This window comes from Epinephelus fuscoguttatus, linkage group LG1, assembly GCF_011397635.1.
Source record: "Epinephelus fuscoguttatus linkage group LG1, E.fuscoguttatus.final_Chr_v1".
In the NCBI taxonomy this organism is placed as follows: Eukaryota; Metazoa; Chordata; class Actinopteri; order Perciformes; family Serranidae; genus Epinephelus; species Epinephelus fuscoguttatus.
The window spans coordinates 40,375,849-40,394,767 of record NC_064752.1 but is presented as its reverse complement, the minus strand read 5'-3'; the positions used below and the strand labels follow the sequence as shown (position 1 = coordinate 40,394,767).

Below are 18,919 nucleotides of genomic sequence, written 5' to 3'. Positions count from 1 at the left end.
AATGAGGAGTTCGGTTTCATATTTTACAGTGAGGTGATGTTGTGAAACCTCGGTCCTTTCAAGTTCTTTTCGAGAAGTTTGTTCCTCTGCCTCTACCTGGAGTTCAGCTGTAAACTTGTCCTGGCTGATCTAATGTGCCACTTGCAGCATCTCAAAATCATTGTGAAGGTCCTTCTTCTTTTTCTGTCTGATGGTGTCCCTCACCTGAACAGCCATGTTGTAAGTGCTGAGTTTCTGGATCTGCCCATTTCCTCACCCTCTCTAGCTCTCTTCTGGTTTCTTTTTTCGTGTTAATTTACATTTCTTTCAGGGTTTTCTGCTTAGCCATGTGTTTTTTGGTCTTCTCCAGCTTTTGGCTAAGTTGGTTTTGCACACAGACGAAGACTTTTCTCTGTTTATCCAACAGGTCATTAAGTTTTTGACCTGTTCACAAAGTTCATCGCTTATGCTCATAATTATGAAAACACAACATCTAAAAATTCCTTTTAAATGATGTGAAAAAGCTAGATGTAACAATTTTTAAGAGCAATCAACTGGTAAAAAAAAAGATTTCCGCACATCTATGCAGTGTTTCACTTCATTTGTTAAGCTTTTGGTCTACTTGACCTTCATCAGAGCATACATAATCAACTTAAAAATATATTCTTATGCTACCAATTGTTGAGTAAGTGTTGAATAACGAGACCTTTGATTGTGGAAGAAAATCTAACTTAATCTAACTTACTTACGTGGTTGAACATTATTTCATTAGAAGTAACTCATAACTCAAAAAGATTGATGCAAACAGTTGCATAAAATTTTTATTAGAGCTCTGATGGGACTCATCCAGAGGACGGCCACTTAACTGTATAAGATCTGATGGGATAAACTTGGATTCTGCGTGGAACAACTTCACCTATATGTCTGATGTTCAGAAAAGCACTTAAGGTCAAAAAGCATTAGATTATGACTGATCCCATGTCTGTGTGGGGAGATTATAAAATAATTAATGAAATTACTGTTAATGTACACAAAGCTCCCCTGTTGGGTTCACGCGTATGTGGATCCTTTATGATGGAAACAGGAATAAAGTCAAAGGACAGACTGTCTTATACAAATAGTTGTGGGGAAACAAACTGGCTGTAAGGATTAGTTTTTGTTCATGTTTTGCAAAAACCTCAGATATGACACCAGAGCACATGACCCAATCTTCCCCATTACAGTCTCTGTGTTAACAGCTTTTTCATGGACATTATATTATGTAATAACCGTCGACTTGTAAGTGAAAGGCTAACCTCAGCATACATGGAAGGTGTTTGGGGATTTTGGAGAGGCCTCTGCCAGCTAAGGTGTCTCTGTCCAAAAGCCTGGTAACCTGCCAGAGCTATGGTCCTCCTGCATGACCTGGGAAGGTTGGACTAATGTACCTGTCTGATATTGTTTTATGCATTTATTTTATAGGTACAGGCCTTAACCTGCCTCCTGAGACCTTCTTGATTTTCTCTGTGCATTTTACATGTTTCTTCTGTATTGGCGTTCCTTTTGTTAACTTGTGCAACAGACACTCTGCATCTTTAAAGAAGAGCACTAAATTCTGCCACTGATGGTGCTGATGTGTTTGCACTGACATTTGTGCTGAGTTCTGCTGGATGGATGCTTGCCCCAACCTGCAGACTGGGTGTTTTGTGTCTCTCCTCCTCCTGTCCCTCCCTCCCCATCTCTCTCACTGCATGTGCGTGTATGTGCTCCATGTCTATAAAAGCCACACAGTCACGAGGGCGCTGTCCTGCAGAGGAGCTCAAGTGTAAGTCAGAGAAAGAGACAAACGAAACAGAAGACTGCATTTGCTTTCCCCTGGCTGTGAGTAACATATTTGATTTCGTATATAGACAGTTACAGAAGAGCATAGCATTAGCACATGTACTGTATCTTTTATGCCTGTGACTTTAAGTCTGCAGGAGCAGATGACTCAGCTGTTTGTGTTTGGTGCCTCGGTGAGCCGTGAAATGTAGGACGAATGTGCAACTAAGTAGTGTTTAATGCATGCAAATCTGGTAGACCAAAGCCTTGTCTGTTCTCTGCACCTCAGATGAAGACTTCCATGGACATTTATTAAACAAAGAACCAAAACTACTTCTTTGTAAAATAGTTATAGTTTGTGTAATGACTTATTTCAATGTCACAGACTCTAAAGTCCACAAGCATCAGGCACAAGAACACAAAATTGATGAAAACCCCGAAAAATGAATAGTTAGGTGTTTCTGACTGAACCACTAAACATGAGGTAATAGTGGTTAGAAAAATAAATAAATAAATATATATATATATATATATAGAGAGAGAGAGAGAGAGAGAGAGAGAGAGAGAGAGAGAGAGAGAGAGAGAGAGAGACACCCATGAAACTGGCCCAAAACAGACCCTTTAGCCACTGGTTTCCACGCCAACATGCTCTCCCAGGTCGTTTTCCTGCTGACTGATGTCTGTTTGATGACTGGTTGATCCTCTATGATACCTTCTATTCAGCATGTAAAGAGGGTGGCTTTTGCTTCATCTGTTGTGCTGTGAGTCAGCAGACAGGGTATTAGTGTTTGGGTTTAGAATCTGTGGAGATGACCCGGCCCTGTTTGGGACTCCAGGTCCACTTTCATATGGGCCGCTTTTAATTTTAACCCTTTCAATCAGGTTAACCCTGTCCATGAGCTTGTGTCCACCGCTGTTTATTTTAAATTCAACTTCAGATCTTTTCAGTCAGTCTAAGCAGTCAGTGGCTTTTATTGTAAGACGATCCTTGTATGTGTGTGTGTGTGTGTGTGTGTGCGTGTGTGTTTGAGATATAAATATGAGGATATAGCAGCATGAAGAGGATGCAGATACAGTTTGGAACAAACCAATAGCTGATTCGAGCAGGTGGATGGGATCCAGCAGCGTGATAGAAACTGCAGCAGAGGCAATTATTGATCTATGTTGCTGTTTCCTGTTTCTCCTGCGCAGGCCCTGCCTTCTCTGCGTAAGCTGTAATCATGGCCAAAAACCTGCTTAAGAATCCCAATGGGGAAGGTAAGAGGTCATTTTCTTCATAGAGGATCTGCAACCATGTAACTAGATCAACTCTGGGGCTTACCACCCCAGGTGAGATTGTCTCATCAGCTACATGGAAGACTAGGCCTGGGTATCATTTAAAAAATTATAATACCAGTACCCTTAAAGTGATACCATACCAACAGAGTACTTCATTTGATACCCATGATGCAAATAAAGTTGTGTGTAGTTTAGCCATACTTCTGAATGTTTTGGTGGCATCTTGGTATGCTGAACTGTTAACTCTGTCAAATACACCGCACTCAACTTCACCACACCACAGATGGGATGTATGGCTTCTACTGCTGCTGTGGAAGTGTGAGCTTCACTCCAGGGACAGTTGTGACAGCCCGGCTGCACACACAGTGACAGGGCTAAATGTTAGCACCACATTACTAACATTACCTTACAGTTATCAATGGGCTTAATGACAGTGGGAATGTCTTAGGACTGTTTAAGGGCTCAGTGATTGATGCTAGCCTTTGCTGCTGTGTTAGCTTGTGCTAATTGGCAAACGTTATGCTGACCGTTACCTGGAAGAAGAATGAGCTTGCTTGTTTGGCGAGGATTCGGGTCTGCGATTAGACCCTGGATGCAAAAAGGATGATTTCATTTCATGTATTTTATTTAGATGAACAATGCACATTAATCAACATGTCTGCAAATGTGCCAGTGTTAGCCAGCTGGCTAATTTTCAACTGCAGTCCCTTAGCAAGGTGTTTTGAAACCAATAAAAGGATAAAATTCACAGGACAATTCACAGATGGAATGCAGGTATCATCTGACTGGAGACGTTTCGATACTACTTGGTACTGGTATTATTAAAGTCAATACCTCAAAATTACCCAATACCTAGCCCTATGGGAGACAGCCCTTGATGTTTTCCATATCCATGTAAATTTTCTAGTGAGGTGTCTGCCTTCTTTACCTCATCATGGTGCCCAATGAGGCCGGGAACTGCCCATTGGTCCGACAGCCCATTGGTCCGACAGCCCATTGTTCCGACCATATTAAACCCATTGTTCCAAAGTCCCGTTGTTCCGAAATCATCATGATGCCCTGTGGTTAAGGTCTGGTTAGGTTTAGGCACAAAAACCACTTGGTTAGGGTCTTTATGTACTGTACATTGCAGACCGTAATATTGTTCAGTATGTCTTGGGCCATGCTAGCCTTTAGCCAAGTCTTTAATCTGCGCAGTGCACTAAAACTCCTCTCATCCTCACATGAAGACACTGCGTTTCCATTAACCCTAGAAATGTGCAAAACCTAAATATCGCAATAAAACCTTTCGAAAAAACTCTCAAATATCGAGAAAAAGTTTTTACGCTCTCATGAGGTGGTTTTTCAGACGTGTCGATATAGAAGTACAGTACAGGCCAAAGGTTTGGACACACCTTCTCATTCAATGCGTTTTCTTTATTTTCATGACTATTTACATTGTAGATTCTCACTGAAGGCATCACAACTATGAATGAACACATGTGGAGTTATTTACTTAACAAAAAAAGGTGAAATAACTGAAAACATGTTTTATATTCTAGTTTCTTCAAAATAGCCACCCTTTGCTCTGATTACTGCTTTGCACACTCTTGGCATTCTCTCCATGAGCTTCAAGAGGTAGTCACCTGAAATGGTTTCCACTTCACAGGTGTGCCTTATCAGAGTTAATTAGTGGAATTTCTTGCTTTATCAATGGGGTTGGGACCATCAGTTGTGTTGTGCAGAAGTCAGGTTAATACACAGCTGACAGCTGATGGAGAGAATGCCAAGAGTGTGCAAAGCAGTAATCAGAGCAAAGGGTGGCTATTTTGAAGAAACTAGAATATAAAACATGTTTTCAGTTATTTCACCTTTTTTTGTTAAGTACATAACTCCACATGTGTTCATTCATAGTTTTGATGCCTTCAGTGAGAATCTACAATGTAAATAGTCATGAAAATAAAGAAAACACATTGAATGAGAAGGTGTGTCCAAACTTTTGGCCTGTACTGTACGTCACCGGACATTCAAGTCCTCTAATTCCTCGTTCATGATCCTCTCCCAGAAATCCTTTATCCGTGGTTGCTGCCACACATAAGGACTTTGCCTTTGGAACACCACTCACTCTCTTCGTCTTCAGTTGTAGACTACTGCAACAGCGGCAGTGGCAACCGAGATGATTGTTCCAGCTCGCAAGAGATTTGGAATGTCTTCCGCAAACAAAGTGGAGTCTCGCGGGACAAGATTTTACGAGAATTACGGCTCATACGCAAAACACCTTTTAATGGAAACACCTGCAAGTAACTAAACTTTAGAAATATTGCATTTGCTTTGTGCAAAACTGTAATGGAAACGCAACTATTGACACCACCAACAGAAGTCTGATGAGAACCTCAAACAGCCCATGCACCTCAACTGGCAGTCCTCTGAAAATCTCTGCTGCCTCTTCAATGCTGCTACAGGGGTATTTTTTGCTAGAGAGGTAACTGCACAGAAAGAGAATTGCTGTTGAGCTCAGGGTACTGATTTAGAGAATCGTCTAACTCCCTAGTAAGGAGTGCACCATCTTTAGGCTCTTAAAATGGTCACCAAACTGAACCTGCACAGTGTCCAGTACTTTAAAGAACTCTGCCCTGTACTCATCCACTGCTTTGCCAGCAACGCATCTTCCATGTGTCATTTCAATAGAGTCAGTGCAATCTATAGTCAACCAATGCTGCAGCCTGCATACCAGAGACAGTCTGAGTTTTCTTCTACAGAGAAATGTTAAGGCATTCAAGCTCTCCAACAACTGAGGCAAGTGTGAGGCCCAGCACTGTCTTACCTTTGCTGAAATGCTCATATGAGCCACAAGCAGTTGAAGCTGTCCTTGATGTGGTTTTTGCCATTTCTTCTAGGCTGCAGCGTACCCGCTCATACTGCCCTAGCACAGCTATTATTGCAGAATGCCGCACAGTCCACCTTGTAGGGCATAGTGGTTTCAGGGTGGTGAGAGGTGTATTTTCAGACACAGCAATGTTTTCAAGCATGCTCTGAAATTTTCCTGACTGGCTGAACTGGATGCCTAACTGTTTGACCCAAGAAAGGCAGTCCCAAATCAGTGGGGAGGCTGAGCAGCCAACCTGTGTAATAAGATTAACACAGTGTGCACCACAGTGCGCACAGAGGGCTTGTGGCTGCTGCTTCCTCAGTATTGCCTGTGCACCTGTGTATTTTCCTGCAATGTTTGATGCACCATCATAAGTCTGCCCACGAAAGCCAGACATGGGCAGATTGAGCCTCAACAAAACATCAGCTACCATCATTGCAATGGCTTGCCCTGTTGTTTCAGACACCCTGTAAAGCCCACCAAACTCCTCATGTGGGACAAGGTCATGGTCCACATAACGCAGACAGACACTTTCCTGTTCAGCACCAGAATCATCCTGAGTACCATTCACAAGGACTGAAAATTGAACAATGGGACAAGACCAAATTTCATTTGCAATGCCTCGAATTATTTTATTGGCTATGATGTTCAGAATTTCATTCTGTGTTTTGGGGCTTGTGTACATTATTGTGTGCTCTGTTAACCACTTCAGTAAAATGGGACCATCCTCTTCTGCGTGTCAGAAGTTGATACAGATTACCACTTTCATCAGTGTGGCCTCTCAAGGCTTGTCCCTGTTTTGCCACATGTCGCACAGAACAAACAATTTTCTGTAAGCAGTGTCTTGCTACCTCCTGCTGTTTACCCCATGTGCTGGAGCACTGGACACTGACTGGATTCAGCTGATGTGCACTCACAGTCACATAGTGACAGCGGACTTGCGAGTTTTGGTGCGCTGTGAATTACTAAATGGCTTTTTTCCAGTTTCTGAAGCTGGAACTAATGAGAGCAGCATCTGCCTTCTGTCCAAAAGAGGACTGGCTTGAAAATTGTTTTCTGCAGTAAAAACACAAGACTCCTTTCAATGATGGACTGTAATTGGAAACTGTGAAACCATTTCTCTTGGAATGACAATGACTTGCCACTAGCAAGAGTTTGTGTTTCTATACAATGGGGATGTGGTTGGTATGGCTTTGAACAGTCACTGAGATCTGACGCTCACAGAGACTTGATTTTTTAAGTGTTTGCTTTTGGATTTGAACTTGATCTTGGACATGCTAGAAAATACAAAATACTGCTATAGTAGCCTAAAACTGCGAATTTCCCTCCCAGAGCAGCTGGAATTCTGGGAGCTGACAGAGAATGGAGGGAGTCAGTGGAAGGTGGAGGACATGCCAGGAGACTGTGGCTACGAGTTCTGCAACGATGGAGTGACAAAATACTTTGCAACCTCCTTTGAGTGAGTGTTTGTTGCAGTCCTCATGTTTAGGTACTAAGAAATCAACACGCCGCTCAACACAGCTCCAGTTTCCAGAGAGAGTACCCATCAAATACATGGAAATACATGATTTCTGTAACCATATATATATATATATATATATATATATGATTTGCTATATGAATATGGTTTCAATTATTTGTCATCCATCCCATGAAAAATCCTCCTGCTCTCTAAAAAAATGTGCGTCCTAGGCTGTGTCTGAAGAGGCAGGTGATCGACTTGATAGCGGAGGATTTCTCCAGTGAACAGTTGGACGCTCAGCCACCGGTCACAGTGGAGGACTGGTAAGTCAGTGGTGGGCTAACATGCATGTATTCACCTTGTGTCAATAGTTGGTGTCACTGATTAACGGGTGGCTCATCCTGCAGGTACTGCGGGAGGTCGGATTGTGGCTGCACCTACCAAATGAACGTGTGTCTGCTGGATGAGAATCAAGAGGTCATACAGGAGTTCAAACCTGAGCCAGTGACTCTCGTCCCAGAGTGTGACGACTGTTCGTGGAAGCAGGTGCGCAGAGAGGGGAACGCTCTGTACATTCAGTGGCTCACCCTGGAATACAGGGACATGCATGAAGAGCACAGTGATTCTATATCAAACAGACTAAAGTCATGATAGGAAAACACCATCAGTGGTAATGTCCGTCTTAATTCTGTGACTCCACTTGTGGTCACACCTATGCTCTCAGGTATAAAGACTGAAGGGGGTTGCGTTGGTGTTGATGTGTTTTTTAAAGTACTGATGAGACAACAAAATGCAATCTAGGAAGTCTACAGATTCATGTGTTAAGAGGCTTACTAGATCTTAAAATACTGCACAACTGTAGATACTGTATGGTCACATCCTAACTAAAATAATGTTAGCCAAACGCTAGCTAACTGGCTGGCTAGCACATAGCTACATCAAAGCCCAATGTCAGACCATCAACATTGGCCAGGTTTGCTTCCTCCTTATTTCTGTGGTAATGTCAGAGATGTGGGAAAGGACAGATAGATTGGTTGCTGACATACTTTTAAGACACAAATTATCATCAGCCAGAAAAGTTCAAAGCTAATGCTCCTTTGTTTATATTATCTCTCTCTATCCCCCAAAAGTAACTAAGGTAATTTTCTTTAAGAGAGATGTGCAGCACCATGGTCTGTAGTCAGTAATACAGTTAATACATAGAGTACTTTACAGGGTACAGGATACATACCCAGCAGTGCAGGAGTGATGTTGACTGATAGTCTTCTCATCTTTGGTCTTTACTTCACCCTTTATCGTTGAGACCAGAAGCCTCAATTCACACTGTTTGCCTTGTTTAGAAAAGATTACATTGTAAATATATCCTTCCTTTGAAGTGCATCATTTGTCACTGTCTGCCTCTTTAAACTATATTGCTTGATGCCCAGAAACTATCTAAGAAAAACTGCGGCATTCGGCTAAACGAAACTGGCACCGCCATGTGTCTCTTAGTTTTTCTGTCCTAGCAACAGTAACTAAGGGGCGGGACTTAGAATCAGTCAATTTCAGGTGATGTCGCTTTGCAATGGCGGCAATAATTGAACCAGGTTCAATTATTTTGGAAGACGACCCTGCATTGGCATGTTGCCAGACTGGCTCTACTGAATTTAGAGAGAAGACTAAAATTGGTCGTAATGCAGCTTAATGTTAGAGAAACACTGTGGTTTGGAATTAAAATGATGACTGTATTGAGGTTAGGGAACATTTGTTGCCTTCATTGTTTTTGCAGTGTTGACTACTGTTGGAAAGAAGAACCAAACAGCGCTATATGTGTTAACGGCAATGTTGCGTCAACCTTATACCTATTTTAGACTTTGTCATGCTATAAAAACGTCACCTTACCTGCTCCTTTGCTCTTGTCCTAATTACCATGGCCATGACAGGGCACCTTCACTTTAACATAAACTTGTTGTTTTGGGACACTTACTGAATCGACAGTCACAGTGTTTTTTTTCTCTCTGCTTAAACTCCAGATCACCCATACATTTTCTGACTACGGACCTGGAATGCGTTTCATCTCCTTTGAACATGGAGGACAAGACACCAAGTTCTGGGATGGTTGGTTTGGAGTCCGGGTCACTGGGAGCTCTGTTACTGTTGAGGTCTGAACAAGAGGAAAAAGAAAGAAATGAGAAGGGAGCCAAGTAGTTAGGGACACACTGAGAGGTAAAGGAGGAAGATGAGGACAGAGAACTAGAGTAATGTAAGGACTCCAGCTTGGAGTGTAGGTTTCCAGGTTTTAAGAGGACCAGCTTTGCCTTATGCACCTAGCTTACCCCTCTGTATATTATGCATAGTGCTGTTCATACTGTGAAAACACACTGCTGTTACGAAGGCTGTACTTACAAATCTGCAAAAAAAAACCCCACCATCATGGTACCAAAGCAGCTTTACTAACTTTAAATACTAAAATTACTGCTTGCAATACAGTCAGTGATATGATGTGTTACTGTCTCTGGACAGTGACTTACCCTGTGTTTGGTGGATGGAGTTGTTGTAAGCAGTCAAGTGGTTTAACATTGAAATTGGAATTAAAATGATGAACTACATGGTGAACTACATCATTGCCTGTTTTGTGGAGTTGAACTTTCCTTTCAAGATCTAATTAGCTGAATGTGGTCATCCTTTATCCTTCAGTTGTTACCGTCAATGTAGAATTCAAAGGTGTGTGCCTGTGTTTTGTCCTTGTTTACAAGAAACAGACTGTAGGTTGTTGGAAATGTTTTTTTCTTGTGAGCAGTGCTGGAACTTTACGAAGTGCATTTAGTCAAGTACTGCACTTAGGTAGAATTTCAGAGTAATAAATACTTTGAGTACACCCAAAAAAAAAAGAAAAAAATATGTACAAAATACTACTTAGCAGCACATGGTACAATAAAAAATATACAGTACAGGCCAAAAGTTTGGACACACCTTCTCATTCAATGCGTTTTCTTTATTTTCGTGACTATTTACATTGCCATACTTGGTCTGCAACAGTGTTCGGGTGGGTGGAGCACATCAGGTAGCATTTACATGAATAAACAAGAAAAAGTCAGCAACACTCTGTGTCCTTCGTTGGCAACTGTTAATACCTCACTGATACAGACGGTTAAACACACAGACCGGTTTCGACAAGTGTCTTCCTCGGTGTGTGAAAAGACAGAAAAGCAGTGTGAGACATGCAGAAATAACCGCCACTCCCAATCACACAGCTGCATGGCATTAGGCAATCACCAGGGCCCAGTATTTCAAAACTTTTAATCTGGATCAGAATGATCCGGATTTTGTAGTCCTCCTTTTTGCTATCCCAGATCAAATTGATCTTGTAGATTTGGTCCTGGTTTTTCAAAGAATTTTCAGATAGGATCATTCTGATCCAGATACCACAAGATCAGGATTACAGAATCTGGATTTGAGGTCTTTGGATATAGGCTGACTACTATGATCATCCCACTTGTATTTTTACCCCTCATCTATTTTTATTTTGCTATTCTTCATGTTGCCTTCAGCACAAGATTATGTTGTTTGTCACTTGTTTTAGACAATAGATGCAATTGTGAATTCACTACAAAAGCAATTCAAAGTTGCTTTGGAAGAAAGTGTCAGCTAAATGACCCTCCACCTTTTTTTCTTTTTCTTTTTGACTTTGTTGTGTTTTTTGGTTGAATTTTTTTTGAATGGTGTTAACTATGTATGAAAGGACAGCAGTCATACATTTTCTGTTTGCTCAATTGATGAGTTTTGTCTTGGCTATCTGGAATAAAATAAAGAGTTAAAAAGAAAAAACAAAGTAAAATTATTTTGAGTTACATGTGGGAATTGGTTGGGTCTAGTGATCAGTAGGAATATCTAGGATGTGATAACGTGCTTTGGTATTTATTGTGCTTTGTGTAATATTAACATGTATTTTGTTTACTATTGATTTTGTACGGCAGCTCTTATGATGAGAATTAATGTAGCCTAGGCTATATTTTGTAATCTGACATTCTGGTTTCACAAACTTCAGTTTCCCAGTAAAGTTAAGAAAACAAATTGAAAGGTGTCAGTATCCCTCTATCCAGCCTACTAATGCCGACCGTCAGGCTTTATATGTATTGTGTACCTTATAGTATTGTGTACTATAAAGCAACTAGATGGATATGAATCATTATGGAAACTGACTTTAACTTTATTAAGACATATTTACATTTGTTCTATTCTATGCCTTATTCTGCCATGTTTGTGTGCCGTACTAGAATGTATGCCTTGTTATATATAGGAGGGGTTACCGTGATATCAGCACTTTATGTCCTTTTACTGTGCTGAGTGACTTTAGCTCCTTTTATTATGATCTACTGCTTTGACCTGTGGCACTTTATACAGTACAGGCCAAAAGTTTGGACACACCTTCTCATTCAATGCGTTTTCTTTATTTTCATGACTATTTACATTGTAGATTCTCACTGAAGGCATCAAAACTATGAATGAACACATGTGGAGTTATGTACTTAACAAAAAAAGGTGAAATAACTGAAAACATGTTTTATATTCTAGTTTCTTCAAAATAGCCACCCTTTGCTCTGATTACTGCTTTGCACACTCTTGACATTCTCTCCACACAACAAAGTCAAAAAGAAAAAGAAAAAAAGGTGGAGGGTCATTTAGCTGACACTTTCTTCCAAAGCAACTTTGAATTGCTTTTGTAGTGAATTCACAATTGCATCTATTGTCTAAAACAAGTGACAAACAACATAATCTTGTGCTGAAGGCAACATGAAGAATAGCAAAATAAAAATAGATGAGGGGTAAAAATACAAGTGGGATGATCATAGTAGTCAGCCTATATCCAAAGACCTCAAATCCAGATTCTGTAATCCTGATCTTGTGGTATCTGGATCAGAATGATCCTATCTGAAAATTCTTTGAAAAACCAGGACCAAATCTACAAGATCAATTTGATCTGGGATAGCAAAAAGGAGGACTACAAAATCTGGATCATTCTGATCCAGATTAAAAGTTTTGAAATACTGGGCCCTGGTGATTGCCTAATGCCATGCAGCTGTGTGATTGGGAGTGGCGGTTATTTCTGCATGTCTCACACTGCTTTTCTGTCTTTTCACACACCGAGGAAGACACTTGTCGAAACCGGTCTGTGTGTTTAACCGTCTGTATCAGCGAGGTATTAACAGTTGCCAACGAAGGACACAGAGTGTTGCTGACTTTTTCTTGTTTATTCATGTAAATGCTACCTGATGTGCTCCACCCACCCGAACACTGTTGCAGACCAAGTATGGCAATGGCACTTGTTGATGGCAGTAGTCTGCGTCTTTCTCTTTCGCTGGCTCTCCACTTTCCTGCTGCATCTCTGCTCCTCTCCCGTCTGGTTTGGTTATGTTCCTTTTTGTCAACAGTCCTTTTTGTTGCTTTTTTGCACCTTCTTCCACTAATGCACATAACGCACTACTGACCTTACTGATGTTCACACTCCATACTTTAATTACTTAAGTTAACCTTTTAATATGGTTTAATTTGTTTAAATAAAAATCACTTGCTAAAACTTGTTAATGGTGTGTCTCCTTTTTGTTGTGACCACTCGAGCCAGGTCATAACAAATGGGGACTCATCCAGGGTCAAGTAATCAACACTTAATAACTCAGATAGATGATTTAAAAAAAAATGTGGCTATTGTTGAATTCAACAGTATCAACTGTCTAGTGTCAACTGTATGGGCATATTACTGGGTCTAGACCACAAACATCACATCAGCAGTATGTGATAACAACATTCATCCAACACTGCAGCGACTGTCACCTGTGGCAGTAAATGCACAGTGCAGGTTACAATGTGCCCATGAATAAACAATGCAGCCCCTCAAAGACCCAATAAGTTTCTGTGTCTTGTTTCTTGGCTGCTGGGCAAAAGAGAAGGCAGAATCTGTGAAATTACAAACCGGAGCAAAGTGTGCTACCCCTTTTACACTGCCAAATTTTTGGCGAATGTTGGGCCGTTTTGCCGGCAAGCTGCGAGCGTTTAGACACACAGAGCCGGAAAGCGAGTTGATCCGAGGTGCCCAATTTTCTGCCTCATAGGGTAGACATATTGGCAGAACCTTTTTGGTTTAAACAGAGCAAGGCTCCCTTCCGCCATGGGTGGGGCTGTTGATGACTTGTGGGAGGAGCTGTTGATCACGCCGTATGTGCGACCCACTGGTGGTGGACTAACAGGAAACAGCTGATAGCAGGAATTTGCGAGCAGCAAGTAGCAAGAGGGAAACGCAAACCTGACAGACACTGTAAAGATGAGCAACTGTGGAGACAAGGAATTGCACGCCCTCCTTGCCCTCGCAAATGAAGGGGCCATTAACCGTCAAATGACGGGAACGGTAAAGAACGGGCCAACTTATGAGAGAATCGCCCAAGGACTGACCAGCCGCGGCTTCCCTTGGAGTACGTCACTGTTTACGTCACACACTGAGCTACACATTTTGTTTTTTGCTCACACCCCCCATTGCCCTGAAAAAGGCACATTCTGTATGAACAAATGTAGACAGGCAGCATTTCGCTGCACTCCCCGATTTTGTTTTTAAGCTGCCTATGCTGAACGAAGGCTGATTGGGCTTTCCTGCAAATTTGCACAATTCCTATTTAAAAGGGCTACAATATCCTGTATCAACTTTTAAATGGTCATTTTCAGTAAAGGCTAAGTATGAATTTAGTAAAAAAAAAAAAAAATTAAACCTGCAGGTTGCTCTTTAAGCCACATTTAAAGAACAAGGGCCAGGAAATACAAGGAAGATAAGATTAGACATGTAGCCATAACCGTTGTCCTCTGTTTCACTTTAGTATACGGATAACATGCAAAGAACTATCGATAAACACACACATTTTAAAAAACAACTCATTTTTATTTTCATTAAATCAAACTTGTATAACTCAAGTGAAAGTTGACATACTGTTCTTAACAATAAAAATATTTTGCAGTCAACGCCATAAATAGAAGTTGTTAAGATTGCAAAACTTGTGAATGCGACACTATTGGCACTGCATACAATGTCATTCACAAGACAGTGTTCAAGGTGAGCACCATTAACACTGGCATATTAAAGCTGGGGCAGGCAGTTTTCTGGAGAAAGCAAAACAAACACAAAGCAGAATTTGGAAATAGACCCTCCTCCTGCAGCTTTCCCCTCTCTGTCCTAAATCCTTCCCATCAGACAAGCACAGACATGTGCAGCCACAACATACAGTAACCCCAAAATCAAAAAGTACATATTTTCCTGTACTTTTCTATTTATCAATCTAGATTGTTCTGTTGTGAGTTGCAGTGTTGGAGACATCAGCTGTAGAGCTGTCTGCCTTCCCTGCAATTAATGGAATTAGGTGGCACTCGGTGTGTGGTGCTCAAAGCGCCAAAAACTACATTTAAAAAAACTCAACAGCAATGTCTCTTTCCAGAAACCATAACCTGGTTACTCAAGATAATCCACAGACCTTGTTGTGAGCAGTTTCATGTAGGAACTATTTTCTTTCTACTGAACTACACCTGCAGAAGGAAGTGTGCATCTACTGCCGTAGATGCACACTTCCTTCTGCACAGTGATATCGTTCCGAGCTAGATTTTCCAAAGCCTAAAAACAGAGCCAGGATAAGGTACAGAAGTCTAATTTTGATTATCCACTTGAATTAAAATATGCTGGAAAGAATTATTGGATTTTTGCCCATTGACGCCATAATGAAACTGCCTACCCCGGCTTTAAGGGCACCGCCTGTTTTAAAGCTACATTAATATATGTTTATGAGTCACTGATGTTCTGACATTGTTTCTATGAATTGCAGTCTTTCAACAGTTGCTAAAATTACTAGTACTTTTTCAGTTCAGTCAATATTTTCCTTCATCATGGCAAATGTGAGACACTGCAGCATTTCATTAGATCACAGAGCCAAAAACAATGTGATATCCAGCTGTAGTGCTGTTAGCAAGCAAATCGCAAATTGCAGCCTGAGTGACAAAGAAAACAGAATAAAAACTTTTCAGTCATCATTCATCAATTAAAAACTTCATTGTCTTCACATGAATGGATGTTTTGTACATGGGAGTGCAAAACACATTGGATGGTTCTCTGAAAAAAATTGTTCCTCAAAGATGCTTACATTACACTTCTGACTTGAGAAAACTACTAGTGAGAGGTGATAAGCTCTGAAGCCCGTTTTCAAAAGTGCTTTTAACTGGAAGGGATCTGACCACCTGAGAAAATTGATCACCATTGCCCTTCCAGAGTGATTAACACTGCTGCCACTTGGGTGAGTAAACTTACAGATCATCTGAGTTTGACCTGGTCAACCACAGAAACTCAGTACATGTAAATTTCAGTTTGGACAGTATTGAAAAAATGAGCAGGCAAGCTCAGTTTAACCATTACAGAAATGCAACAAATATTATATATATATATATAAGTAAAGACCCGATGAAATATGGAACTCTGCTTCCAGTTGTTCTTGTTTGGACTCCTTCACCTACAATGCTTTCAGTTAACAAAATACTCTCTGGCATATCCAGGTGAAAGCTTCACAAATTTGAATCAGTAACACATTAGAGCAAAGATCATATTATTGAACATCAGTGTAGGTTTAAGCGTGACTTTGTGTCGGTAATAGTGTGCATACATGGTGTTTCTGCAGGGTGACAGGGCCTGGTCCAGATGAAAGAGGTTGGGCTGAACTCATTATTCTCCTTGTGACTGCATCTGTTTGCAAAAGGCCTCAAACTGCTGCTGTTCCAACTCTGTCATCACCTTGTTCAAAGCATAAATCTGTTAATGAAGAAAAGAAAACAGACATAGGAGTGAGAAGAAAAAACATTTGCCACACTACCATAATAAAATCTCTTGGGGAGTAGGATTATATACAGCAGTTACACTAAAATTAGGCCTGCGTTCTATATACTGTAGGGTGCCGGTGTCAACTTCACAGTGAAAAAAAGAAGTGATTCACAGTGTATCCAAATAGAGTTGGTTAACCCCCCTGGGATGGACATGAGGGGCAAATGTACTCAAATCCTAAGAATGCCCCTGTGTACACCTGACCTGTGCGGGGCTGCAATTACTGAATTTGAAGTTGGAAAAAGGCAATTCATTTATTTTATATACTATACTTTATTCTCCTTTCATTTTGTAACAGTGACAAAGCAAGTTGAGTATCTCTAGTGTACAGTATGTGTGCCAGGTTTAAAAATGGTGCCGTTAGTCACCTCAGCTCTCTGTCGTTGTTTGAGCTCTTGCTGAGCAGACTTCTGCTTGGCTCTGTCTCCTCTGGTCGGGGTAGAGTTCAGTTTTGGCTTGTCTTTACGGCAGGCAGGCTCCATGGCAACTGTCACCCTGGGAGGTTTAAGGTAAGAATATACGTGACATCTTTCACTTACTGTACAGTTAAAACGTTATCTGTGAAAATACAAACAACCCCAAATAATACAAGAGTTTGTTTTTGTAAACCCGACATACAAGTCATCCTCCAGACCCTAAAATGGGTTAACATAAATTGCTACTTGCAAATTAAACAATTGGTTAAAATGAGCAGTACTGAGTGTAGTTAATATGTTTTGAATACAGGAGCGGATCGTAACAGTTCAGTAGACGTCTTCTATCTTGTTGTACATTGGCCACATGCAGCTTACATCTTTTATTCGGTTGACTGGAGGCTATTTGCTGTACATTAAAGCTAAGGTAAAAGGTTAACGTAAGCTAGTTAACATTTAGCTTTTTGCCCGGTTAGCTCGTGTTAGCTTGTCGTCGTTTAGGCGACTTTTTTAAAAGCATCAGCCCAATTAACAATTACATTTTTATTTCAGTTAATGACGCACTTACCCGTGAAATGTAAAAGGTGGAAAGGAGTAATATAATTTGACTACAGTTAAGTTAGCTAGTCTGTAGCTAGCTACTAGCCGCTCAAAGCAGCTGTTCCCAAGGAGTAACCAATAAACAAATCCGAGTTTAGCAGTGAAGCTTCTGTTCAAAGGTTCCGGCTGTGTGACGTTCCGCTTCTTCTTCTTCTGTCTTTTTTTTTTCTTTGTGTTTAACTAAAACGGCACTGACTAAAACATTTACTGCGCCTTATTACCGCCCTCCAGCGCCTTTGTCTTTGAAATACAATATGAATAAAACAAGATATATTATTAATAAGACTATATGTATTCTCTCCTCTGATCAGTTTCACAATTTAAACTTCTCCTCCACTCAAGTATTTTTGGTTAGCCTTTACACATTCTTAGAAAATACCCTCGTTTTTTTCTTGTCTGCAGTCTCGTTCTCCAGACCCAGTTAGCAGTATGAAATTTCCATTTTTATTTTATGTATTTATTTTATTTTTATTTTTTTGCATTTACTTTACTGGCTACAAGAGCATATGATGAAGTAATGTTTTTTTTAAGCATTCACCCTTTTTGCATTAAAATAGCCTAGAAATAACCCCCAAAAGAGCCTGTAAATTCCTCATTGTACAAAAAAGATAAAGTGCACTGAGGTGATATGTTTTGCCTCTAAGCTGCCATTTGTCCAGTCGGCGTGTCTGCGTCAGCTCACCTCACCACAGCTTGGGTGTTTGTGCTTTTGCTGTCTGATACATTCAGACTCTGAGCAACATGAGATGAATTTTTAAACAGGCCACAAAGTGATGATAGGTCTCCTATACATTTTTTAGATCAACTACTGCCTCTGCATACTTTCAGTTACAGAAACTCAAATATCGAGACATTTTGCTTATACCCAACTTTTTAAACTTTTTTCCATTTCAAAGTTATGTAAGTGACTTGGTTGTGCGAGAAGGAATGAAATAGTCCAACATGCTCTGGGATTTCCTCATAACTTTAGTGAAGTCTGAACACAGGTCAGTCAGCCATTTCACCTGCTTGATCCCCTGCAAACTCTACTCTCTCTCCTGCTGTTTTTCCTTTTTACCCAAACACAAGGACTCCCAGCTGCCTGAACAGCACCGACTGGTGGAGATACCTCATACCATAACATCTTAACATTACTGTAAACACCAAGTATGTGTATTTATGATGGAACATGAATGAATGAATGAATGAATGAATGGTTTATTTTTCATGTCTGGCTGTTCCATCATGGCCCACCCCTGATGGGATTATTCACACACATTTAAAGAAAAACATTAATCTAGTGCCATCACGCTGCCAAAAACAAAACTCTCAAAAATCTTGAGGTTCACAAACCTCTTTTTTAAATTGAATTTAATTCAGTTCTTAACTCTCTTGCTCTAACAAACAATAGAAAAGCCACAGATTTAAAATATTACAGGAACATAGTTGATAAAACCCTTTGAAGTCAAATTAATTGCTTTTTTCTTATGTCTGTCTGGATTTATTTAAAGATTTTCATGTATTTTTATATCATTATTATTAACTTTAATACATATTCAACATTTTATTGTTATTCTTAGGGCTGTCGATTATTTTTTTAACCATGATTAATCACTGGATTTCAATCGTTGATTGCAATGAATCACATTTTTAATCATGTTTAAAATTCCATGATGGTGCAA

At 40.4% G+C, this 18,919-nt stretch overlaps 2 protein-coding genes across 2 annotated transcripts; one reads left to right on the top strand and one right to left on the bottom strand.

Moving 5' to 3' along the window:
- Window positions 1–1,695: 1,695 nt before the first annotated feature.
- fbxo2 (F-box protein 2) lies at window positions 1,696–9,967 on the top strand. Its single transcript, XM_049580859.1, has 6 exons — window positions 1,696–1,839; window positions 2,971–3,036; window positions 7,238–7,364; window positions 7,598–7,690; window positions 7,775–7,913; window positions 9,380–9,967. Exons 2-6 carry the CDS (start codon window positions 3,000–3,002, stop codon window positions 9,512–9,514), a joined length of 531 nt encoding a protein of 176 aa, XP_049436816.1. The 5' UTR covers window positions 1,696–1,839; window positions 2,971–2,999; the 3' UTR covers window positions 9,515–9,967.
- A 4,283-nt stretch (window positions 9,968–14,250) lies between these two features.
- LOC125891503 (small vasohibin binding protein) lies at window positions 14,251–17,358 on the bottom strand. Its single transcript, XM_049580846.1, has 3 exons — window positions 17,227–17,358; window positions 16,614–16,740; window positions 14,251–16,176 (listed from the first exon to the last, which is right to left on the bottom strand). The coding sequence occupies exons 2-3, from the start codon at window positions 16,725–16,727 to the stop codon at window positions 16,090–16,092; spliced, it is 201 nt and encodes a 66-aa protein (XP_049436803.1). The 5' UTR covers window positions 16,728–16,740; window positions 17,227–17,358; the 3' UTR covers window positions 14,251–16,089.
- Window positions 17,359–18,919: the final 1,561 nt, after the last annotated feature.